The following is a 25,976-nucleotide window of genomic DNA, read 5'->3' on the forward strand; positions in this document are numbered from 1 at the left end:
TAAATAGTGTGTGTCACTTACTGACTTACGCTATTTTTTAAAGCTATTCATTGAAAAGCCGCTTTGCTTTAACTCTTAAAGTAAACTTTAGATTTTCTATCCCACACACGCGCAGACACGGAAGTAAGTTGAGGTTAGAGGTGAAAGGTTTCCTTGAGGAGGTTGACAGCTGTTGCTAACGTGCTAACTTTCATTTGGAGCTGTTTTTAAGTGTCCAGAAGCTTAAAATGGCAGATGATCAAGGAGATGAAGTACCTGCTCTGCCGTGTATCTTAGTCACAAGTTGTGATTCAAGCTTTAAAGAAGAGGAGCTCGTTAGACGTGAGTAAAAGCGGGACATTTATCCTAGACTCGTTAGCCTTGCAGCTATGCTAACGTTAGCTGTCAACAAGAAACATCCATCGTGGTGTCTCCTGATTACAGATCAAATTGTGTTGATCGCGATAACTGTTTAATTATTAATTGCATAAAATGTATTGTACATTAATGTATTGTGTAACTATAGCATAAAGCAGTATTTATTGTAAAGATTACCCAACTGTCATCTTATATGTGGACATCTACATCTGGCTTTTTGCTTATTTCATGTAACATGCAGTGTTACGTAAAAGTTAAATTGCTTTCTTTACACGTTTGTGTCTCATATTGGTTTTCTACAAATATCTTGCTCTTAGGTTATTGGTAAAACATGGTACAACTGGACAATATGTGTGAATCATTTCTGGTATTTACAGATATTCTTGATACAGTGATACACTACATAATACGTGTGCTATAATATATAGCCTGATACATTGGGTAATTCTTGTGAAGCATAGTACATGTTCAGACTGCATGTATAAAATCCAGTAAAATTGGTTGTGTAAGGTTTATTCTTGTCTATGATGTTTATAACGTTTATTCTAATGATAATGGTTACACTATCTATTTATCTATCTATCTATCTATCTAATCATGTATAAGTTTACTTTTAGTACATTTTAGGGAAAAAAATGTATTTATTCATTATATCCAGTGATTTCTTTTTATGTGTCCAGCAGGCGGCAGTGTTGGGCTTCGTTTAACTTATTATGGCTTATTTCAGTGGCTGTGTTTTTTTTTTTTTTTTTTTTTTTTTAATTGATATCAAATACACATTTGGCCAATAACAGTTTTGTCTGTATTTATTCCAGAGATCTTGGGCTCAGAATCAATACCACAAGCTTCCAAAATAGAGGAAAGAGTTTCTTGGTTTCCATGGACAATTAACAACAAATACTACACAGCAGATGTCAGTCTATGTGTGGTTTCAAGTACATTCGACATGAATGCAGAGGTTGCCCGCTCTATGCAAGCATTCATCATTTATTTTGACAGCAAAACTGTGAGTGATGGACATATTGATCTTCTTACAAATTCGCCATTCTGTGCATGTGCCTTGATTCACCTCTTTATGTATTTCAGAAAGACGGCCTTAACAATGTCAACCCCTGGTTATCAGTAGTAGAGGAACTGGCTCCAGAAGTGCTGATCCTAGTGTGTGACCATGTATGTGACAGCGGTGAGTGTGTGTTTGGTATCGTTCATCATTCAGTGTGTTTTTTTTTTGTTTTGTTTTTTAAATTTGGTGTGAATATACCATTGCAGGTGTTAGCAGACATGAAGCCCAGCAATGGTGTCTGGCTCACGCATTTGAATTAGTAGAGCTCAACCCTCAAGATCTACCCGATGAAGATGGTGAGAGACAAGACATGGTTAAGTCATGATTATGCACAAAAATGGTTTTGCTTACAGTGTATTGTTTATGTTGTGTATCCCGTAGATGACTTCCCAGAATCCACTGGAATAAAACGAATACTGCAGGCCCTCAACGCCAACGTGTGGTCCAGTGTCGAGATGAAAGATGGTGAGATTGTACTGCCCTAATGCAAAATGCACAATGTCAAGTCACCTGTATTTTTATAGCACTTTATACTATAGAAATTGTTTCAAAGCAGCTTCACAGTAATAAACAGGAAAGTAACCGAATTAATAATGCAAACTTCATCAAATATAAGACAAATTCTGCTGTAAAAAGATAAGAGTCATTATTCAGTTCACTTTAGTTCAGCTGTGTAAAGATCATTCATTATGAAATGCCTATGCCATCTACAGCAAACCATATTCACAGGTTCATTCTAAGTGATGTTAATTAACTTTTCTTTTGCTTATCATTTATTCCCCTCAGAACATAGTCAGGGATTTGGGCTAATGAGCAGCTTGGTGGCCTCTCATCACAACAACCCACGGCCCAATCAAGAGACACTGGTTAGCCTTTTCTAATTTTCTACTCTTTAAAATATGTAGATGGACATTATTTAGCTTTGTCTGGGTATGTTAAAGTCTTAAAGGGACAGTTTACCCAAAAATGAAAATTCTGTCATCATTTACTCGCCCTCGAATTATTCCAAACCTGTATGAATTTCTTTCTTCTGCTCAACACAAAAGAAGATATTTTAAAGAATGTGAGTAACCAAACAGTTGTTGGACCCCATTGACTTCCATAGTATTTTTTTCCATAGTATGGAAGTCAGTGAGGCCCGTCAACTGTTTGGTTACCAACATTCTTCAAAATATCCTCTTTTGTGTTCAGCAGAAGAAAGAAACTCATACAGATTTGGAACAACTTTAGGGTGAGAAAATGATGACAGACTTTTCATTTCTGGATGAACTGTCACTTTAAGGTCATCTCGTTGTAACAGGCTATTTTTTCCCCCTGTTATTAGACCTCTCATTCCCCATCCAACAGTACAGATGAAGGCACTGAGAGCCAGAGAGCAGAGAATAACCAGAATAATACAGTAGACACAGCAGTTGGTATGTACTTTTGTTAAGGGCAATATATTTATACTCATTTTGGAGGTAAATTAATGGTAAAATAGCACATTAGCATATAAAGTACAAATGGAACACGCTGTTTTTTTATATTTGAATGTACTTCTGTTCAGTGTTTAATAAAATATTTGCCAATCTGTCACAGATCCCATGATTGACATAGATATCCAAGAGTTGGCTAATCTAACAGCTGGGGATGCAGATGTGGAGAATTTTGAACGGCTCTTTACAAAATTGAAAGAAATGAAAGGTAAAAAGACATATATATACACTACTGTTCATTTTTTTTTATTATCATCAGTGTTGTATGTATGATAATTGTCTTTACTGTCAATTTTTTGATCATGTGTGTATATATATATATATATATATATATATATACTGAAACATATGTATATATTGTATGCATATATTGAAACATTTGATTGAAGGCCTTTTTTACGAATAGTATTCACTATATTCTTAAATTTCTTGTAGACAAGGCCTCTTCGTTGCCACATGAACAGAGGAAAGTACATGCAGAGAAGGTAATATTATCTTTTTAACACTAATACTTTTAATATTACATCTTGAACTAACAGTTGATTTACCCTCAATCAGGTTGCTAAAGCATTTTGGATGGCTATTGGTGGAGACCAGGATGAGATTGATGGCTTGTCATCAGGGGAGGAGAGTTAAGGCCAGAGTTACTCTTAACCAGCTTAAACTGTTAATACTCAGCCCACCCTTCGAACCCCGTCGTCCCAAATCTGTCCAGCCCAGCCCTGTCCTGCCCAAGAAACCAAGATCCGACGTGAGGAACATGCAAGGAAGTGGGCAAAAACAGCAACTGAAATTTTCATGTTACTGCTGTTACTATAATCTAAACGTCCAACACCTCAATCAGGCAGTACAGAGTCATTATGGGCTTTTGGCTTTAAACATTGTAATCTCAGAGCCAGGGGATGGGTTGCGGGGGGGGGCAAGATTATCTTGTCTGCTCTCTGGTGCAAGCCACATGCAAGGATGAAGCCTATGGTTCTGTCAAGAGTTGTTGTAAATCATATGACAGATGAGCTGACAAATATAGATTGTTTTTAAACTTAGTTTTCCTTATTTTCTTGATAAGCCACAATTACGGACTATGCTTGAGCATGTCATTAGCTCTTCATCAATTAAAAGAATAATCTGTCAAATCAATTTAGATGTTCTTTTGTTTTGTTTGGAAATACATTTGATACTTTACATAAGAAACAAAGTGAGTGCAAAAACTGAAAACGATGCTCTTAAAACATTTTATTATTAAAATGTACATAAAAGTCAATATAACAAGGAAAGTGAAGTCTTGACTTCACAAGAAAAGTGAAGTGAGTGTACGTTACAGAAAAGCAAAAGGGAAATTCAGGGAAAACAAGAATTAAGCACCAGTTTAAGTATATGAATTAATTTACTGACACTATTAGACAAAGAATGTTGTATTTGCTTCCAAATCAAGAGTGCAAGAAAACAAACAGGATACAAGCAATATTCCAGCAAAAAGGACAAATCTAAATAATATCAACAGTCCATTGTCAATCCGTTAGCCCTGTTGGGTCACAGATAAAGAGTCGGCAAGATTCAGAGCAAAAGACACAGCTTGGGGGAATCAAACACAAGCATCAGTTGTTCCATGAAACATCCATTTGATTTTCAAAATCAAGCAGAGATTGTCAGGATTTTCATGAGCAATGATTCAGTGCTTATTCCTTGAGAAACCAGGCATCACCCAGTTAAATAAGAAATATGCATACGGACTGCTGATTTCTGACCATGCATTGAGTTAGTTGTTAAATATCAGTACAACAAATTCAGGGATTTAAATAACCTGAAGATCAAAGTGTACACATAAAAATCTAGCCATTTACACTATTCTCTTGTGAAATCAATCTTTATGTAAAAATACAAGCTTTCCAAGAGCTGCCAGCAGTACTTGCCCTCCATTTTTCAGTGAAAAAAAAACCCCTCTAAATACAATAGTGGCAATTTTTACCCACTCAGAAATCACTTAATGTAAAATAGTGTAATATGTAGAGATATGAAATGCTGTCAGTTGTTAGATGACTTCATGAGCTCAAAAATCAGTTCAATGGATTGACAGTCCTGAGTCTAAAACATCCCTTTCATGCACACAGAAGAGAATCAATGAAAGCAAGTGAATGTTGGTGAAAATGTGGTGAATAATGGTGCGGTCACATTTACCATTGTTTGGCAAATTTTTGTCTGCAAAATCCAGTCATTTTAATATGAATCCGCACAATTGGGAATTTGCTAAAGATTTCACTACTCAGATAATACCAGGTTCACGTTGGTCACATGGATTCATGCACAAAAGTGACTTCCGTGTGATCAGTGCTTTATACATTTATGCATTTATCAGACACTTTTTTTTCCCAAAGCCTACCATACAATGGACCAGTGAAATGTTGCTAACATTTTTACCCCTGAAATTTTGCACCAATTTCACTAATGTGACTACACCTTAGAGGTATTAGTTCACCCAAAAATTGTATCATTTACTCACCCTCATGTTGTTCCAAACCCATATGAGTTTCTTTCTTTTGCTGAACACAAAAGAAGATATTTTAAAGAATGTTGGTAACCAGACAGTTATTTTTTTTTTTTAAATAATAAAAAATAAAGGAATACAATTTTTTGAAATAAACTCATACAGGTTTGAAACAGCCTGAGGGTGAGCAATTAATGACAAAATGTTCATTTTCGGGTGAACTATCCCTTTAAAGGTGTACATTTTTCTTAAAATCTATGTATAATATGACAGTGATGCCCACCTGCAGATGTGGGTGATAAATACTTTACTACACAATCTTAATTACAATACTCTAGGGCAGCAGTAAAAATATACTTTCGCAATCTCCATTGGGTTTATTATGCAAAAATACTTTTTACAAAAATGTCTTTGCTGAGCAAAATTCAAATGGTAACCAAGTTCAAGAAATATGGCACTATTAGCTACTAGCATGTCATTGACAAATTTCCAATGCTATTTTCTTGTTTACGGCGTCATTAGGTTGTAAAAACAAGTGCTTTTTATAATCAAGGCAAAGCAGCTTTTACACACTCAGTTTCTGTCAGAAATATAACCTGGTCGACCGTGCATTTGAGACAGACAGCAATCGCAATCACATTGTATTGACCTGTCCAGTGCAGTGCAATTTACTTGAGCACAACTAGACAAACTGCCCAGGCTAACATACTGTAACAGTTCACACAAGACCCCTTCACTGAAGGTGGTGGAAACAAAGGACTCTTCTCTGAAGGCTTGTCTGGTGCAGCACTAAGTCGCCAGAAACGTCTACTAGGCCCCCTATGAGGACATTTATGATTTTGAGCCCATGATTCTAATACCTTAAGATCAAATTAAATGTGTGATACATTTCTCGATCAAAACAAAAAACGGACAGAATCATAATTTTATGATCACATTAAAATTCACAATGAGGAAAATTCCTCATTTTAACTCATCACACTTGAGGAAATATCAGCCATGTTCCATGAGTGTCATTGTTCAAAGTGCTTCAACTGTACGTGTCCATTTTTGCTCACAGCAAAACATTGAGATCTGTAATTGATAAAGTGACACTGAGTCCAGCAGGTGTTGGTCTCCCCCGTCCTTGCTCTGTTTGCTTGCTTGGCATTAAGCAGTAATAAAGGGTGGGTCCTGGATGTGATTAGATGATTATGGTTACATGAAATGAGCTGAGGGTTCGTCCTATGACACGCTGGAGCAGCGGAGGTTTGGAGAGCCCATCTGAGTGAGCACCTTGTCCAGCCATTGCAGGGGGCCATTGAGATGCAGCTCTATCCAGCAGGGGGTGCTGGTCACTGTCTGCCGCCTGCAGGAAGGAGAATCTGGGTCAGTAATGTGCTTCCATGCCTGCCAAGCATTTTTAACACACTACAGAGCAGCCCGGAATAACCGTTTTACATAATCAAGGGCAACCATTAGCTTTTTGTGCGCTACTGTGACAGAAATAAAGTGATTAAATGCCATTTGTGTGTGGCTTTTTTAGTACTCAGCATTTACATGTACAGAGCAATAAGAAATTAATTTTAATTCACACACACATACACAAACAATATATATAACTTTTGTATTTTAATATATTTTAAAATACTGTTTATTCCTGTGATGGCAAAGTTTAATTTTCAGCAGTCATTACTCCAAATCTTCAGTGTCACATGATCCTTCAGAAATCATTCTAATATGCTGATTTGCTGCTCAAGAAAAATGTCTTATTATTATCAATTTTGAAACAGATGTGCTGCTTAATATTTTTGTGGAAACCATGATAACATTTCTTTTAGGATTTTTGGATGAATAGAGAGTTCAAAATAACAGCATTTATTTAAGTAGAAATCTTTTGTAATTAAAGTTAAAAATATCTTCACTGTTATTTTGAAGAATTTAATAATAAAATAATAATAAAATAGAATAAAAGTTTTAATTTCTTAAAAAAAAAAAAAAAAATCATTGACTCTAAACTTGAACGTAGTGTGTGTGTGTATATATTTTAATTATATATATATATATATATATATATATATATATATATATCCTGTGATGTGTGTCTTGGTTTACCTGTATTCTGCCCCCCAGCCTTTGACAAAACTCATGCGAATGGTACACATGCGGGTAAGCTGGTACACGGCCTCGAATCCCTGATTTACTGATTGGGCCAACAGAGCTGCAAATTCCTGATTATTGAAGATCTTCAGATTACATCCTGAGAGGAAGTCAGAAGCAAAAAAAAACACACAAATATGTATGCTTAAGTGCTTCCATGGAACATAATGAGGAAATCTTGACACTAGAACATGCCTGAGTGACTCATAGGATGTATATATACACAGCTGCACATTCATCCAATCACAGTGTACAGACGGACTGACTCACCTGGAGGAATCTTACACACTGTGGCGGGGTGCCAGCCATACCGCTGGTTACAGTTCGGACTCTGGACGAAAATAGCGCTGTCACTCAGACACTCAGCAAACACCTCACCACCGATGTAATACAAACGCACGCCTCGGCCTGGGGAAAGGTAATGAAGTTTAAGAGCAAAAACAGATTTGGTTCATTTCATAATTTTCATAATCTCGAATTCCAGTATTTTCTGTACATTTTTTATAAATGTGAGCTGAATGTACCGATGTGTCTGCGCGTCAGCTCCACGGCTGCATTGCGGTTGACGTTGGACAGCAGGCCCAGGCAAAAGCGCTCTGCGTTAGAGGGGTCTGTAAAGCCGTCCACGGTCAGAGACGGTTGCGAGGCGTGGAAAGTTTCACCCACACGCTGATTCAGCTCGTAGTAGGAAATCGAGCACCAAAATGCGGATTCACAATATGTTACTGGCTGCAGATCTAAAAGACATACATATATGAGCATGAGAGAGGATCAGAGAAACAAAACAAGTGCAGAACAAAGTGTGAAACAACAGGAAAAGCACTGGACTTTGGATTCTGGTGTAAATCAGTGTGTAGTGATCACACTGTTGACAGAATGTGGCTCTTTGAAAACAGCAGGCAGCTCATGTGAAATGGGTTATTTGTTATTTTTATTACAGGGCCTCCTGGTGTCTCACTGCAGAGATAGAACAACCCAGTGACAGGATATTATTATTATTACATTACCCTGGGCTGACTGAGAGGACAGAAACAAAGGCTTCTTTTATATGAGGCTTCCTTTTGCACAGCTGAGAGGCAAAGCCTGGGACTGGGGCTCCCTAACTATTAAAATATATTCAGGGATGGGTTGACACAGGGATAAATTACAACAATTTATAAACTGTTATTTTCAATTTGATTATATTTAGCAATATTACTTTTTTACTGAATTTTTTGATCGAATAAATGCAGCTTTGGAGAGCATAAGAAACTGTTCAAAATCTTTAAAAACTCTTAGACTGTAAAGATTGAAAGGTAGTATACAGCAAATCCTTAAGAAATGTATCTGACTGGTGTCTGCTTAACATGACCCTACGCCAACACCATTACATCACATTTCTTAATCTGACTAATTGTTCAGAGAACCACCTCAACTAGTTGATTTTGAAAATATATGCACACACCCACTTGTTATATGGCCAAATGATCTAAACAGCTAATGGGTAAAAATAATATAAAACTCCCCCAAAACATTCTCTCTTTTTTCAACCATGCCTTCCTATTGTTAGCAAATGTAGATGTGCTCAATGGAGATAGTACAGGATGCTGGTGACGTTACTCATCTGTTTTACTGGCAGTGACTCGTCCTAGTGTATTCTCATGGGCTCACTGAAGCAGACTTCCGTTCTCACTAATCACCTCACACAGGACCAGGCAGGCACGCAGACCAATGTTATGGAGATAATATGTCAGAGATAATCCAGCCAGATTAAACTCAGACTCACAGTGGGGTGGAGTACTTACAAAAATCACTCTGACTCTCCAGGGTTCCCATCACAACAAACACTTTTGAAGGAGATGATTGTTTTTTTTCATGGAACAAAACCACTACAGCCACACATGCAAGGGAAAAGGTGCTGAAAGTGAAAGCCAAAATTGCTGCCTTTTGCAACAAAATGTGGCAACTTCGAAAAACTTGAAGTATAAGATGTTTAACGTTTCATGTATAATTCCTACACTAATATAATATTAGTGTTATTTTATTATTCTATATCACTCTGACAATCTGGGACCTATGATAAATTTATATCTCTCTGACAATCTGCAATCTTACCTAGGTTGCTGTTTGCAGGAGAGACAGGGTTGGGTGAAAGATTTGGGGAACCTAAAAAATAGAATTAGAAAATTATAAACAAATATATTCAGCTCTGGTATCGAATAGCATCTGCTTGTTTGTGATCTAACCTGTGTCCATGCTGTGGTTCATTTGGTGGTCACTGGTTTCGCCATCCTCACTTAGGTAGCCTGGAGGAGGGGTCTCTGAAACACAAATCAGACATGTAGTGTTATTAATCACCACACCTACGCCAAATGTACAATACAAGACATAATTCAGTCTCCCTGCAGAGCACATATTTAAAGATTCATCAGTTTGGGGTGTGTTGACCAATTATTTACAGCTTCAAGTATCAATTGACACTGTGGTAACAGAGGCTGAAACTATAGTAGTTGCAGAATTAAAAATTAAAAGTAGTGATAATTTAATTAAATGAAACCTATGATGAAAAATGTTTGTCGACAAGCTTTTTTCCCATGACAAAGACGACAGTAAGATTATTAAATGATAACTGTGACTATATCAACATGCAATATCGTTGATGAAAAAAACGAGACTAAAATGTAGTTTAAAAATAAAAACTTTACCAAAATCTCTCTTTATTTTTGTCGAAAAAAAGACGACAAAATATTACAGACTGCCGTACAAGCCTCTACTACGAGCTTTCATGTTTTTGGTTGCCAGATGTCAAGAGTCCCCCAATCAGAGCTTTTCTATTAAAAGGCTACATTTTCTGCCCGGTGTTTTAATTAATCTTTGCAATCTGGCAACCATGCACACGCTCTCTCTCTACACTGCAGAAGTGCCACTGATGATCTGAAAACACTGAAAATACCGACAAACAAGTTAGCTGGAGTTCAGCGATCTGCATTTGAGATATTCTACTTAAATAAAAGTGTCATTCAGTCTATGTTCTGTCACGAGTTGCTTGAGCCGTTTGCTGCGACTAAATCTGAGATCAAACCTTCTTGTTATTAACTGTAATAAATCCAAACATGGTTCTTAACTATGCTGTTTGCGATTGTGTTGTTTTACCAGTTGACAGAGAATATTAATTTATATGATAAATAGCTTATAATAAATCTGTACACTAAGTGAGGTCAAATAAACTATGCGTATGAGTCGACATTTTATTGATTTGTGCTTATTGGTGAAAGTGTAATAATTCTGATGAAATGTAAAAATATTTTTTTTCAAATGACAACAATCATTGCGAAATAATTCTGAGCGAAAAAAATCATTATTATCAGTTTAAACATTATGCAGCATGATGAAAAGTTTCCATTGACTAAAACGAGTCTAAAACGGCCATCATTAAGTCAACTAAAATTTGACTAAACAAAAACAGGACAAGTTTGACTAAATATGATAAAAACTATATGACACAGGACTATAACTAAGACTAAATTAAAAAATAGCTGACAAAATTAACACTACTTGAAAGGGTGAAAGCTTTCTTTGTAGCATGTGCTTGGCTTTATAAAGCACTTTACTCAAATGTCACACTGCAAACGTGTCCTACAGTGAGAAGGTCCACCTGGAAAGAAGAATTCTTTCACTCAAGTCATGTGGAACACATTTAAAACCAATAGTCTTGAGCCTCAATATGATGTTACCAGTCATGAGATCAGCACTTTGATCTCTCCTTGTATTACTCGCTTTTACCAACTTTAATAAGACACCAGACTAAACACTTAGATTTTGACAAAACATCTTAAACGAACCGAGACACGACAAAATCAACTCAAGCAGATGTGTCTATGAACCAGCGTGTGTGTGTGTTACAGTGAGTAATGCCTGTTGTGTAGTCCTGAGGGCATGTCTGGGTGAAAGTTAATGTGTGATTTTCAGAGAGAAAACAGAAAACATGTTTTCACCCGGTATATAGTTGCTCGGAGGCTCAATGCCCGCTGGGAATATGGTGTTCTCAGGGATGGAGTAATCATCCAGCGGAGGGAAGTCTGTGGGGATGTCAGCATGCCGAGGAACCAGGACTGGAGGCAAAACTGCACACGCACAAACGGGGGAAAAATGAATTTATCCCAATAAATAACTCAAATTAGTTTCATACGAAAAACTGATTATGGAAGCAAACTGACTACTACAGGTAAAACACCTTCGGGGCTTACCTGGTGTTTCTACACGTTGGTAGTGGTAAGGGTTCACACACACCTCGTCCTTCTTCATATGGAAAGCAAACTCGCACAAGTCTACGGCACGCAATTCATGGTGGGACTGCAGGTCAGGCCAACGCCACAGCCGGCAGTAGATCACATGGGGGAGGCCTTTTCTGTGAGATACCTGCAGACGGCCATCCAGAGACCTGCACATACAGTTCAGGTAACAATTAAACAACCGGTCCCATAAAAGTTAAAAATTAACACAAGAATTATTCTACCTTCTTAATGCTGACAGAACATTAAACATACAGCATGACTAGAAAAGTCAATTTATAAGCTGTTTCTTTTTTTTTTTTTTAAATTGTACATAAAGACTCATATTACTGGTTTGAATCTATTTAATGAGTCACTTGCTCACTAAATCACTAAATTGAAGCAGTTCTTCAGTGAGTCATCAGTTAGTAATGTCCAATTCAAACCAAGAACTGTGACCATTATGTTTCACTTATGGCCCATGAGATCTAAATCGGTTTATAAAACAGTTAGTTCTATTAGTCAATAGCTGTGTTTTATTCATGATAAGACACAGCTATGACTGCTTCACCCAACGGTTCTGTGTATCACTACACAACACCCTTAGCAACCACTCTTAGCAACACAAACTGCTTGTTCTCAATTGATATTGTTCATTGAAGCTTACTGTATTATGTAGAATTGTGAGAAAGAGATCGAGGGAGTGAGTTTATTACCTTAGCATTTTCCTTCAGGTCAGTCCTATGTTCATAATAAAAAATCTGTTTAAATGTCTGCTGCAATATCTTGTCCTTTTAACAGTTAAGGGGTTTTCCCGTGACTGACAGCGCTAGTCAAAGCATTTGTCAGTTGCGTCTTGTTCCGTGTTCACAACAATTCAGTCTTTTCAATGTAAAAGTCTTCGCTACTGACTGACACACTCATAAAGACAGTCTTTGCTGCCATCTAATGGCGTAATAATGTAACTTCTGTTGCTGTTCACGGTCAGGGACTATTTTTTCCGGCAGAAGGAAGGCTTTTAGTGATTTTACTTCGTAAAAGTTGCATTGATACATATATTTTTTGGCTTTAATATTTGTATTTTGTGTGGTACCCGTTTTATAAAAGCAATAAGGTACGAGAGGCTATGCTGTATCATGAATAAGTCACGGCTGAAGGGTGTTGTTAGGTACGACGCGAAGCTTACGTAAATACTAACTGTTTTTACATATGATAAAGTGTATTTTAAAGTAAATATTCTGAACAGAGTTTTTTGTAACAAATAGTACTCTAATTAAAAAAGAAATACATAGAAATACAGTATATATATATCAAAAATAAGTCAAAATCGGCTAAGGGCTAATAAAGGAACAACAGTTTTAAAAAGTCTTCACAACATTATTTACAACAGGATCTGCATTTTCATGGGTTTAAATAAAAGAATTTTGTTAAGAGACAATAAAAACAACTTTGCGCATCAAAACCACCCCATTCCTGGAAAATCAAAAGTCAACGAATTTGTGACAGCTGAATGTAACATTTTTGGCAAGCCAAACATGTCAGTCTCGGAGTAACAATTTATTTAAGCCACAAAATAATTTTCATTCTGTAACATAAGTTAAATGAAAGACGCAAAAAGCATTTAGAAAGTCCTCAGCACGATTTATAATTACCCATGTTATAATGAACATAATTCACCACTCACGCACGTTATCACATCTGTCAAAAAATAACATCCGTCACAACATCGATGTCTGTCAAAAAATAAGAGCACAATACACTGTAGTATTTATGAGAAGCAGAGGTCCAGCGAGTACACACATTTTCTGGAAAACCCACACTACAGGATGTTTTGAATGTGTCATCACTTTCCGAGAAGAGGGAGAAAATGGCGGCCTGAGAGGCTTCAACATGCTGTCTGTCAGACAATAACATATGCAATTCATAATGCACGTGAGTAGGACCGAGTGTTGTGGGAGCTGAACGAGGCTGCTGGAGCGATTGCGCAACACACGGCTCACGAGCAGAGGAACTTTTATTATGTCACAATCGCCGGCGCCGCTTCCGCTTTTCCGGTCATGAGTATGAGGTAACACAGCTTTGTTTAATCTTATTAGATACATTTGAGTGTGTTGAAAATGATGTTATAACGTTACTCTGTGCTCGGTGGTTGCTGTGAGACACTTGTTTGAGACACACTGCAGTAAGCTAGATCGATTTTAGAATATTATATTAAATGCTGGATGGCTTGTGTTGATAAATGGCATGCAATTTATTTTAAAACGTATTGTATGATGGAGAAAATTCCGTATTACTGTTACTAAAAATAAAGCTGCATCTGATTATGCTGTGTTAGCTACTTGACAAAATAGTGTTTTTCTCTGAGGCATGGTAAAGCATGGTACTTGCAAAAAATCAAGAAAATTAGATTTAAACAATAAGACTAAACATGTTGAGCTATATAACAATTAGTTTTCTGTCTATAAATATATCTAAATAGTTGTATCCTTGTCTATTAAAATGTGTAATATAATAAAGCGTCTTTCGTGTTTCCATGGTTTCTACAAAATAAAACCGGAAACCGAGGGTAACGCGTGTATGACGCAATTGACAGGCGACTCCTCACATGACCCAGAGCCTTGGTTAAAATTGCAATTTTCTCACGATTTACAAATAGTTGGAAACATCTGGGATATTGTAAGTACTCAAGTGAACAAAATATATAACACTGGCCTAGTGGTTTTTGGATATTTTACTGCAAAAATCTTACATATTGTTAGTCAATAGCTGTGTTTTATTCATGATAAGACACAGCTATGACTGCTTCACCCAACGGTTCTGTGTATCACTACACAACACCCTTAGCAACCACTCTTAGCAACACAAACTGCTTGTTCTCAATTGATATTGTTCATTGAAGCTTACTGTATTATGTAGAATTGTGAGAAAGAGATCGAGGGAGTGAGTTTATTACCTTAGCATTTTCCTTCAGGTCAGTCCTATGTTCATAATAAAAAATCTGTTTAAATGTCTGCTGCAATATCTTGTCCTTTTAACAGTTAAGGGGTTTTCCCGTGACTGACAGCGCTAGTCAAAGCATTTGTCAGTTGCGTCTTGTTCCGTGTTCACAACAATTCAGTCTTTTCAATGTAAAAGTCTTCGCTACTGACTGACACACTCATAAAGACAGTCTTTGCTGCCATCTAATGGCGTAATAATGTAACTTCTGTTGCTGTTCACGGTCAGGGACTATTTTTTCCGGCAGAAGGAAGGCTTTTAGTGATTTTACTTTATTAAAATTGCAATTTTCTCACGATTTACAAATAGTTGGAAACATCTGGGATATTGTAAGTACTCAAGTGAACAAAATATATAACACTGGCCTAGTGGTTTTTGGATATTTTACTGCAAAAATCTTACATATTGCAACTTTAACTGATCTTTTTTTTCATAATTTTGCTAATAGATGACATTTTTAATGAGTGATCTTGAGATGAGTCCCTGTAGTCATCCAATTTGACTCTCATATGCTGATATAATATATATTATCAACTTAACAGATGATTTTTATAAAATGTAGTTTGATCACTATCTTCTCAGTTGTTTAAAAGATTGAGGCAGTTATCAAAGTTTGATAAAATATTTAATTTTTCAATAAAAGATGACATATTTTTACATGATTTGCTACATTTAATTACCCCTTAGCAGATTTTGATATTTTTTATAAGGAAAAATATGTAAATAAATAGTAATGCTAATAGTAATGTTTTTGTTTAGTTAATTATTAAAGGGGGAGCAATGGAATCATTAATGATATTATTTAGTGGAACAGAATTTGAAACAGATTCGTTAAATCCTTTATGATTCCCTAGTAGTGGAAAACAAACAATGACAAAGCTATTAACATTAATTCACTGGTTTCTTACTTACAAAATCTGCATTACAAAACATTGTTATAATAGTATAATACCTGTATGTATAACTGCAGAAAACAGTGCAGTTAAAATGTTATAACCAAACTGTTTCTAAAATATAACGTGCCTGATCGCACAAATGTAAAACGTAATTAAAGTGAAAGCGCTATAAATCATGCCCTGTGAGTCTTTTAATAGCCTTGCACTGGGTCATTCATTTTTCGCAGAAGTCAGGATATTCAAATGGTGCAAGAGACCCTTTTAGTGGAAAGTGAATCAGGCCTTATTTTCATACAGGGTGGAGAGGTCACCGGCTGTGAGAAGAGAAAGCCACAGAGAAAGCATGAATCATCCTCAAGCTATTGTGGTCTATGCTCCATGACAGCCATTGCTAATGAATTTCATCACAATAATGCTTTTTCACCCTACATCAGGATTATCCTAATTCTTTAAAAAGCTCAGGCTCAGAGGACTGACAGAAGATGAACAGAGAAAGTGAGTGAGTGAATTTAGAGGAAGTACCTGACTTGAGTTCAGAAGGAGGGGAAAGACAGCGTGGCAGAGCAGACAGCAGACAGCAGACTGAGACGAGGCCTGCACACTTTTCCAATGTAATGTTTACCTATTCATTCAGCTATGCACCAGCAGTATGAATGCCAGCATCCTGCTCTAGAAAAGTCTGTATTTGCCAGACAGAACAAAAAACATTAACCCAGAATTTAATGTGCTGCCTATCATCTTTTACGTAATATATTAGTAAATTTAGCTTTAACTAGGGCCCTATGAAATCCGCTTCATTTTTTCTCCAAATTCCGTTTTATGTTTTTGCAAATTCCGTTTTTTCCATTTTTATTTTTCTGGATTCCGTTTTTTTCCATTTTATTTATTAATTTTTTTTGGATAGTAATCAAAAAGCATGTCTAATTAATTGAAATAATGAAACATACAATTTATCAACAATTTATTAAAAGTTTAACAAAAATTACATGTTTTAGGGCCCTATGAAATACTTTTTTTTCCTCAAATTCAATTATATTTTTACCAAATTCTGTGTTTCTCTTTTAAGTTGTATGGATTCCATTTTAATGGTTTAATTAAATTTTAATAATCAAAAAGAATGTCTAATTAATTGAATAATAAAACAACAAAATGTATTGATTAAAATAAAATCATTTCTATGAATTGTTTTGTTTTTTCAGAAATTCCGTGTTGTGTATTTTCATTTTTCTGGCAATCAAATGAAGGCATAAAACATTAATTTAATTTATCTTTTAATCATGTGAAATTAAACTTTTTGTCAAACAAAGTGCTGCACAACAAATATTTATTGTTAAAATTAAAACATGAAAGAGAAATTGTGATTATTCCTTAAAAATAGTTTTTAATAATAATTTATTGTTATTATCAGTGTTAGTAGTATTATTGCATTGAGACTCTACTGTACAACAGTAATATATTTCTGTCACTATTTCTTCAAGGTAAACTGAACTTTTATTTTGACGGGTTGCCTTGAGTTTTTGTGTGTTTATGATATGACGATAGTTTTTCTCAAAACGGTAAAATGCTCATGAAATAACTCTCAAAGCACCTCTGGAGATGAAGTTCATGCGTTCATGTACTCATATAGTGAGACAACAGAGGCTGAATATTATATGTCATATGTCAAAATATTTAAATCTTCAATGCTAAAATATGGGTTAAAGGATTAGTTCACTTCAGAATTAAAATTCCTTGATAATTTACTCAAGATGTTTATGTCGAAAAGAAATTAAGGTTTTTGAAGAAAACATTCCAGGATTTTTCTCCATATAGTGGACTTCACTGGGGTTCAATGGGTTGAAGGTCCAAATTGCAGTTTCAATGCAGCTTCAAAGGACTCTTACGATCCCAGATGAGGAATAAGGGTTTTATCTAGCCAAAGTGTATATACTTTTTATATACTTTTTACCCACAAATTCTCATCTTGCTCTGGTCTGTGATGTGCCAAGCATTACATAATCATGTTGGAAAGGTCATGCATGACGTAGGTAAAAGTACCGACCCAGAAAAGCGAACGTGCAAAGAATAAGTCAAACGCCCTTCATAAAAAAAAAAGGGTAAAACAACGATGTTGGGTGATTTTGAAACTGGAGGAGAAAATTTTTCACCCCTACTGCAGTACTTCCGCCTACGTCACGCGTGACCATTCCAACATGATTACGTAATGCGTGGTGCATCGCAGACCACTGCAAGACGAGCATTTGTGGTTAAAAAGTATATTATTTTTATTTTATTTTTTTAGAAAATGACCCATTTTTTAGCTAGATAAGGCCCTTATTCCTCGTCTGGGATCATGTAGCGCTTTGAAGCTGCATTGAAACTGCAATTTGGACCTATAGTCCACTATATGGAGAAAATGTTGGAATGTTTTCCTCAAAACCTTAATTTCTTTTCGACTGAAGAAAGAAAGACATAAACATCCTGGATGACATGGGGGTTAGTAAATTATCAGGAAATTTTAATTCTAAAGTGAACTAATCCTTTAAAGGGTTTTTTGGTTTGCCAAAAATTTAAAATTCTGTCATTATTTAGTCACTCTTATGTCATTCCAAAATGGAATGCTATATTTTTTTTTCTCCATAAAACACAAAAGGAGAATTTGAAGAACACACACGCTCTGTTCCATAAAAAAAAAAGTTCAGAGTGACCACATCTGTCAAGCTCTAGGAATTACAACAAACACTATGCACAACCATCACAAGTCTTCCGAAGTTACTTCAGTCACTGTAAATCTTGCCCTCGAGCCTCAACTGGAGCTTTAGAATATGCCGCCTTTCAACAGATTGCATCAGGTTGGATGCCAGTTACATCATTAAACCACATTGGAGATGAGAAGCTAAGGAGGGAAGATTTTAAATAAAGTAACATTTCAGGAAATTTGGACCCTGACCGTCACTATGAACTCTATAAGCTGCTTAATGATTTTTCAAAAATGTTCCTTTTGTGCATCACAGGAAAAACAACAGCATGCCTGTTTTGGGTGAACTATTCCTTTAATTCGCCCTTTAAACATCTACACCAAAATCACATTTAAAGAAATAAGTCAGCCAACTGCATATGCTTGAATGCAACATCAGACACGGCACAAAAAGCTGTTGACCAGACCCTCTGTGAGTTTGCAACCTGACAAAGAGAAGACAGATTATCCCATTGTCTGACTCAGACCACGTAGACAAAGCAAAGTCCTGGAGTCTCCCACAGTCACTGCCACAGCTCAGCTGAAAACAAACACACAATTTCAATTCCTTCTGTTCAAGTCAAACTGACCTCCAGACTGACCTGAAAGTCACACACAGCAGAACTCATTCACCCTTCTGTCAAAGCCAAGAGCAGCTTCTTTCTGTCCCACCCCCTCCTGTACACACTGCCTCTCTAAAATCAACACTGGAGTCATTCACAACAACAACATTACTAAAACCAGAAATCAACACTGTGAATAAAACGGGTGTTTTAAAACAAAAAAGGGAACCGAAGAGAATTTGGAAGGAAAGACGGGGAGTGTGTGGCTCACCAGTAACCTCAGGAGCTTCCTCTTCGAGCAGCAGTGTTTGTTGTCTACTCTCTCCCACAATTCCCATCTGTGGAATCACGCTAAATCCATTAGTCAACATCATGGCCCCTAAAAGGCCCCTGACCTCAACTCTAACCAGTTTTGCCACTGAATTTTTTATGCTGTTGACTACTCCATTTAAGGAAATTGTTCCATAATTGTCATTGTGCTAAATTATCTAAGCAAAAGATCAGAAATTACACTAGATAGATTCATTTTGAATTGTAACAGTATTTCATAATATTACTGTTTGCACTTTTATTAAAAAAAAAAAAAAAAAAAAAAAATCAGCCTTGGTGAGCATAAGAGACTTCTTCAAAAACTTACTTTTGAGTATTTATCGTTTAATTAAATGTAAAATTATTTATGATGATTAAATATTTAAATAATTTATTATATTATTTATTAAATATTTAAATATTATCAAACTATTTTAGAATGTGTAAACATAACTGAGATAGCCCTATATTAAAATATATTTTCAGCAGTTAGCATGTCTCACTTTGGTTAGTGGCTCTCAGAATATCTGTGCTCTATTTGAATAAGCGAGGGGAGCAGGAAGTAGCGTAACCTCAGAAACTAAGAGAAGCCTGTGAGCAGGTGATGATTTCCTGCTTTTGTTCTGTTGCACATATGTGCAGTCTTCCCTTTGCCACCCAGCTGGCCACTAATGCAGAGAAGATTTCATCCAAAAGAGCAGAGAACAAATCAGTTTAGGCAGCATCAGGACCTCACAGATTGTATGTCACAGTTGAGTATATTCAGACCAGCCTAACGCCAAATTTTACACTCAACCACAATCCAGAGAGCAACCCACGCCCTCCACAGACCTTGCACTGCATTCTTGATCTCTGAATAACCATGCCACATAGTGTGTTGAATAAACACACTCTCAGCTGTGTTTAAAGAACAGAGAAAGTCTGTCTGAGTTTGAGTGTGTGACATAGACATCCAAGTGAATGTTTTAAATGGTGTTTTTTGGGTATTTGCTTACTATATACATGAGAAATCAATTAAAAAAAATTAAAAAATAAAAAAATACCATGAGAAATGACACAGTAGTTTGGAGGTTTGCTTGACAGAGCAGTGAAGAGAAGAGATGCAGCAGAAAAGCATTAATTTCCTGTGTGAATGCTCCTTTAAAAGGGGCAGGATGTATGTGGTCAAACTGTAGAATGCCAAAATTTAACACCATAAGCGATCAGTCAGGCACAACTTCCTGACACTTTATTAAATTAGCTCAAGACTGACAACGCACATATTGCATAAGTGATAAGTAGTAGAGTAGATAGTAGGAATGCTATCGATTAATCGACGATCGATTAATTGACAATAATTTAATCGATAAAACTTATTGATGGTCTATTTAAGGGGTCCTTGATTATGATTTCACTTTTTTAACTTTAGTTAGTGTGTAATGTTACTGTTTGAGCATAAACAACATCTGCAAAGTTACGACGCTCAAAGTTCAATGCAAAGAGAGATTTTCTTTTACAGAAATCACTTTTTAAGGACTACAACAAACGGCTGGTAGGGACTACAACAAGCTTCTTCCCAGGTTGGTGACATCACTAACCCTAAAATTTACATAAACCCTGCCCCCAAAATATGCAACAAAGGGGGTGAGGCCATGTTGGGCTGCTTTAGAGAAGAGGAAGAGTTATTGTAATAGAGTGTTGTTACCATGTCGTCATTTTACGCCGGACTGCTTCAAAAATGAGGGTCAAGTCAATGCTGGATTTGCACAAAAGATTATTAGGCTGTAACACTGTTACTGACAATCCTCATTTTGGCTGCGTGAGATTCTCCAGCTTTGTTGTTGTTGAGCAACCGAAGCATGAGCTGTTAAAGCTCCGCCCTCTTTTGGAAAGCAGGCCGGGAGCAGCAGCTCATTTGCATTTAAAGGGGCACACACAAAAACGGCGTGTTTTTGCTCACACCCAAATAGGGGCAAATTTGACAAGCTATAATAAATTATCTGTGGGGTATTTTGAGCTGAAACTTCAGAGACACATTCTGGGGACACCAGAGACTTATATTACATCTTGTAAAAGGGGCATAATAGTTCCCCTTTAAGCAAGGTTATCATTAGAGTGTGTAGTTTTGAGGTGTGTGCGGCTCATGTGCAAAACATGTGGAAAAATAAAGCGAGCGCGCCGTAGTTACGTATTACGCTGTCTTCTCTTTAATCGCTCTCACAGTACTTTGAGGTCTGCGCAGCGCCGCTTCAAGTCTGAGCACACCTAATGTCTTCAAGCCATGTAATAGATTAGGTAAGCTAGCCGTTTTTTTCGAAACTTAATTAACCAAGGGTCCAAAATACTCTCCAAACAAATGAGTTTATAATGAGCATAAGAACTACTTGTGTAAATGCCATAATAAAAGTGCACAGAATAAACAAGTAATAAGATCCTGGTGGATGAGTGATCTTCCAGCACTGTTTCAGCTGTGCGCTCCTATTCTACGGCGCATGATACATCAAGACCTGTCAATCTGAGCGATTAAACCAATCTAAGCGCGCTCCAGTTGTAAAACCGTGCCCAACTGGTCTCTAGATTCTTCTGAAAGAGTACAGAATCTCCGGATCAAGAAGCAGCAGAAACAAGTGATAGAAGCAAAAAAAAAACTTACTGAATGAAATAAGTTAACTGAATGAAATGTTGACCCATGAAGAGGTACAGGACTATGAAGCTTTGGGGGTGCTGATGGATGCAATCTACTCTATGTTTTGATTGTCATTCTGAATTCGATCCGGACATAGACTCTTAACAAAAATGCGACTTTCTCAGCTTTTTTGTTCAAAATGTTGCTTTTTTAAATGAATCATACCCACATTCAAGTGTTGATTAATAAAATGCATGAAGCTAGAATAAACCCTGATTTGATCAGACAAAAATTTGTGTAGTGAAAATCAGTAATATTGATACTGACATATTGTGAGAATCAATATTTTGGTTCTGTTTTTAAGTACACTAGATCATCAAACACACACATTAACTTAAAGCCTCAAAGCCTTTGAGGGACAGTGCTGGAGTAATTCCTGAACTTTGCCAAGCTAGAATGGAGAGATGTGTGAGGAAATCAGAAGCCAAACGGGAAGAAGGCGAACAAGAACATATCCCAGTGGGATGCCAGTGGTAAGCAAGCACAACGTAACGACTGAGCAATTCTAGCTGACCTGCCATAATCTGTGATCTCTAGACATGGAAAACAACTGGAAGATGAGATAAGTTATGTGATACATATTTTTTTGCAGAATTCTCTGCTCTTATCGACACAGATGGTAAGGTATGAACTTACATGCTCAAATATGTAACCCCAGGCTCAAATGCCGTGTGCTGATATCACCTCTATTTATTAACACTATGCTAGTCTCCAGGGGAATCCCACTGAGATTTCTTGACCTGACTCTCAACCATTTATCCATTTACACAGACCTGTATGGACTGAAAATGTTCTTAACATGACTTTTTGACAGTATTAGTAGGACTGGGCAACTAGTTTTCAGTAATTGAAAATACAATTTAACAATTGGCTTCCCATGATTATGAAAACAAGCTAATTAAGACAATACAATTAATGTGCCGCATTCTGTTTCACAATGAAGCTCTCATTTCGTCTTGTGCCATAAATGCAGAGCTCTCCTTTCCTTTGTAGTGTTGCGCTTACAGTATGTCCCTTCCTAAATATATATACTGTACATGAGCGCGTATGTATGTGTATGTGTGTGTGTATATATATATATATTATATATATATATGTGTGTGTGTGTGTGTGTGTGTAGTTTAATAATCTTGCTCTCAGTATTGACCAAAATAACAGTGATTATTAATTGCCTTGATCAAGCAGCCCTATTTAATAGTAACATAAATGAGGCTGAGGATGTGGAAGTCTAGTTCTTTAACCTGTGATGAAATTATTTTTATGTTAAAATCCCATATGCCAGCTTAATGTACAGAGAAAGCTATTAGTAAGCCATTTGTAGGTTGATTTCCCTAAAAAATTTGAATACTGCTGTTTTATCTGAGAATACTGGCCAGCCGAGGCAATAACATTGACTCAACCAATGGCACCAGTTTGGAACGAGACTATCTGTTTGTCTGACCAACGACATATAGAGGGACTGGTACGAGAAACATGATTGATAACCATTTTTTTCATCAAAATAAATGATACATTAAATGCCATTGGACTTCACATTCGTAAAGCATATTTTTTTCAATTAGCAATCTCAATATGATTCTTCAACTTTATCTTGCTAAATTATTGAATGAAAATTACATGTACCCTCCATATAAAACTTGTTATTATCAAGTAAAAATATGCATATTGCAGTTCTCAACAGCCACAAAGGCTTTGCGTTTACATCTGTAGGGCTACTAATTCTCCAAATCCTTTTACCCATGACAAAATGTCCTGAGTACAATTGGATAGAACTACCACATTGGTTATGATATAACAAGCTTTACTCTCCTCCATCAGCACCATCTAGGGCACAGGTACACTGATTTACTGACAAATTTAATAACACTATCAAAGGCAGTGTATGGACGACGTAGAGTACACTAAAAGACAAAACATCAGATAATTTACCCAATAGCATTAAAATTACATAAAGGGCCACCACATCCTCTAGTTGCAATTATTTGCTTTGATAGTCTTTAACCTCACCACTGGCTAAATATTCATTGAATGGCATTACTTCAACATTACCTCTAATTCATTAAGTTTTGATCTGTAAGCATTAAAAGAACGCACAGTCCAGCTCTCAAAATTAATATTTGTTAAAAATAATAAATAAAAAAAGCCTCAGTCTGCCCCAGATATCACAGACTGTTATATAACAGCTTAGCTTGGCACACAGTAGTGGTTGGCATTTTACTCACTAGTACGAGCCTGAACATTTAACTTTATCGCAGCCGCTTAAACTGTCTCTCTGTTATGAATATAGATGGGTGAAGTTTATGGTCATCCATTTAAGCTTTCAAAGCCAACTCAACAGTTAAAAGTAACGAATATTTTTCAACATAGTCAGCAATTCTGGCTAGCTAACAAGTGCTTGTATGAATGCTAGCAAACTGAAACTGGTAAATATGAGAACTTAATATATTAACCAAAACATTTTTTCTTCTCTCGATACTGTCAAACGAGATATGACACTGCAAAGCAATAATGGCTTTAGCAAGTTAGCCAACTAACGACGCGCTCACTTCAGTGTAACTGTCAAAAAATAGATGGTTTACTGACAGATGAAACCCAAAAAACGGCTGAAAGAAGTACTCAACACATTAACAATTTAAGCAGTATTATAAAAGCCTGTTAAAATGAGAATACCCGCTGGCTTTTGCTAGTTAGCAGCGTTAGCCTCACAGTTCTTGGTTGTGTATGGATGCGTCTCAAAAAAACTAGTAAGCTGTTTAATTAGACAACCTTTTGGGAACCGAATTTGCTTTCGGGACGTTTAGAATGTGGTTATTATGTCCAAAATGCCATCTAGATAAGCAGCTCACTATGTTTTAGACAGCCTACAGTATGTACCTCGGTATAGTGATGCATTTGGTGTTGATATTCTGGGTGGTGATGGCCTTCTCCAACTCCTCCAGCTGTCCTGTCTTCTTCAACTTCTTCACCAGACTCTTCACTGCCTTCTCACACCATTTCTCCTCCTGTCCGTTCTGCTCGCCCTTCTTCCAGCCCAGAAGTCTCTTTACAATCGGTGGCGTGAAAGGCAGTATAGACATCTTTAGTAAATTAACAACAGCTCTAAATATATTCCTTATCAGGGGACTACAAGGTTCTATGCTTTTAAAGTCGTTGTTTAAATGGCCAGATCAAAAAGAACAGAAAGGTTTTTTTTTAGGGCCAGAGTCACATTGCCGGTTGATGAGAGATGTTCAGCCCCTCATGTCTGTGGAAAGTGAACAGCAGCACACAGATGAAATCCGGCGAGACGCAGCGCTGTCTGGACCCGCCCCTCCTCCTCCTCCTCCTCCTCCTCCTCCTCTTTAGTTTAGACTAGAGCTTTAGAGATTTTGGAAATAAGATAATACATTTTAGTGTCAGTTTTAAAATTATAAAAATATATTATATTATATTATATTATATTATATTATATTATTAGCACTGTCCGTTTTAACATAATATTAAGAGTATTTGCACATTATATAATTATCTGTTAGAAATGTAGAGATTTTGAAATAAAAACATTCATATCAAAAACCCATATCCTATATGTGCTTAATTTATTTATTTATTTATTATCAAAATAAGATACATTTTAGTGTCAGCTTTAAAATGATTTTTTTAAATTATATTATATTATCCGCAACCCTAGCATTTTGGAAATGGGTGAACATTATATTATATTATATTATATCATTTATTTATTTGTTTGTTTATTAAAATAAGATACATTTTAGTGTCAGCTTTAAAATTATTATTTTTTTAAATATTATATTATCTGCAACCCTAGCATTTTGGAAATGGGTGAACATATTATATTTATTATATTATGTTATTTGTACTGTCAGTTTTAACATAGTATTAAGATTATTTGTACTTTAATTATCTTGAAAAAAAAAAAAGTTTAGCGTTGGTTGAAATAGTATTCTTCAAAAATGCCTAAATACAACTTTTACCAAATGTCTAGCTTGTATTTTTAATAATCTTCATTGCATGTTGACTGAGGATTTTATTTTAGTTTGTGTTGTTTATTTAGTTGTGTTTAA

At 36.1% G+C, this 25,976-nt stretch overlaps 2 protein-coding genes across 3 annotated transcripts; one reads left to right on the top strand and one right to left on the bottom strand.

Moving 5' to 3' along the window:
* The first annotated feature begins 109 nt into the window (after positions 1-109).
* aagab (alpha and gamma adaptin binding protein) lies at positions 110-4,032 on the top strand. Its single transcript, XM_051870530.1, has 10 exons — positions 110-321; positions 1,173-1,363; positions 1,444-1,540; positions 1,627-1,716; positions 1,802-1,885; positions 2,207-2,286; positions 2,745-2,835; positions 2,999-3,103; positions 3,331-3,380; positions 3,454-4,032. Exons 1-10 carry the CDS (start codon positions 228-230, stop codon positions 3,529-3,531), a joined length of 960 nt encoding a protein of 319 aa, XP_051726490.1. The 5' UTR covers positions 110-227; the 3' UTR covers positions 3,532-4,032.
* Positions 4,033-4,113: 81 nt separating this feature from the next.
* smad3b (SMAD family member 3b) lies at positions 4,114-25,200 on the bottom strand. 2 transcript variants are annotated; one of them, XM_051870511.1, is made up of 10 exons: positions 24,787-25,200; positions 11,743-11,936; positions 11,491-11,619; positions 9,742-9,816; positions 9,611-9,661; positions 9,301-9,384; positions 8,041-8,253; positions 7,787-7,924; positions 7,472-7,616; positions 4,114-6,725 (listed from the first exon to the last, which is right to left on the bottom strand). In XM_051870511.1, exons 1-10 carry the CDS (start codon positions 24,987-24,989, stop codon positions 6,602-6,604), a joined length of 1,356 nt encoding a protein of 451 aa, XP_051726471.1. In that variant the 5' UTR covers positions 24,990-25,200; the 3' UTR covers positions 4,114-6,601. The 2 variants fall into 2 exon arrangements, with proteins under 2 accessions (XP_051726471.1, XP_051726472.1); XM_051870512.1 differs by lacking the exon at positions 9,301-9,384 and having other exon boundaries at positions 24,787-25,197.
* Between the last annotated feature and the right edge of the window lie 776 nt (positions 25,201-25,976).

The sequence above is a fragment of the Ctenopharyngodon idella genome, chromosome 18 (genome assembly GCF_019924925.1).
Source record: "Ctenopharyngodon idella isolate HZGC_01 chromosome 18, HZGC01, whole genome shotgun sequence".
Lineage (NCBI taxonomy): Eukaryota > Metazoa > Chordata > Actinopteri > Cypriniformes > Xenocyprididae > Ctenopharyngodon > Ctenopharyngodon idella.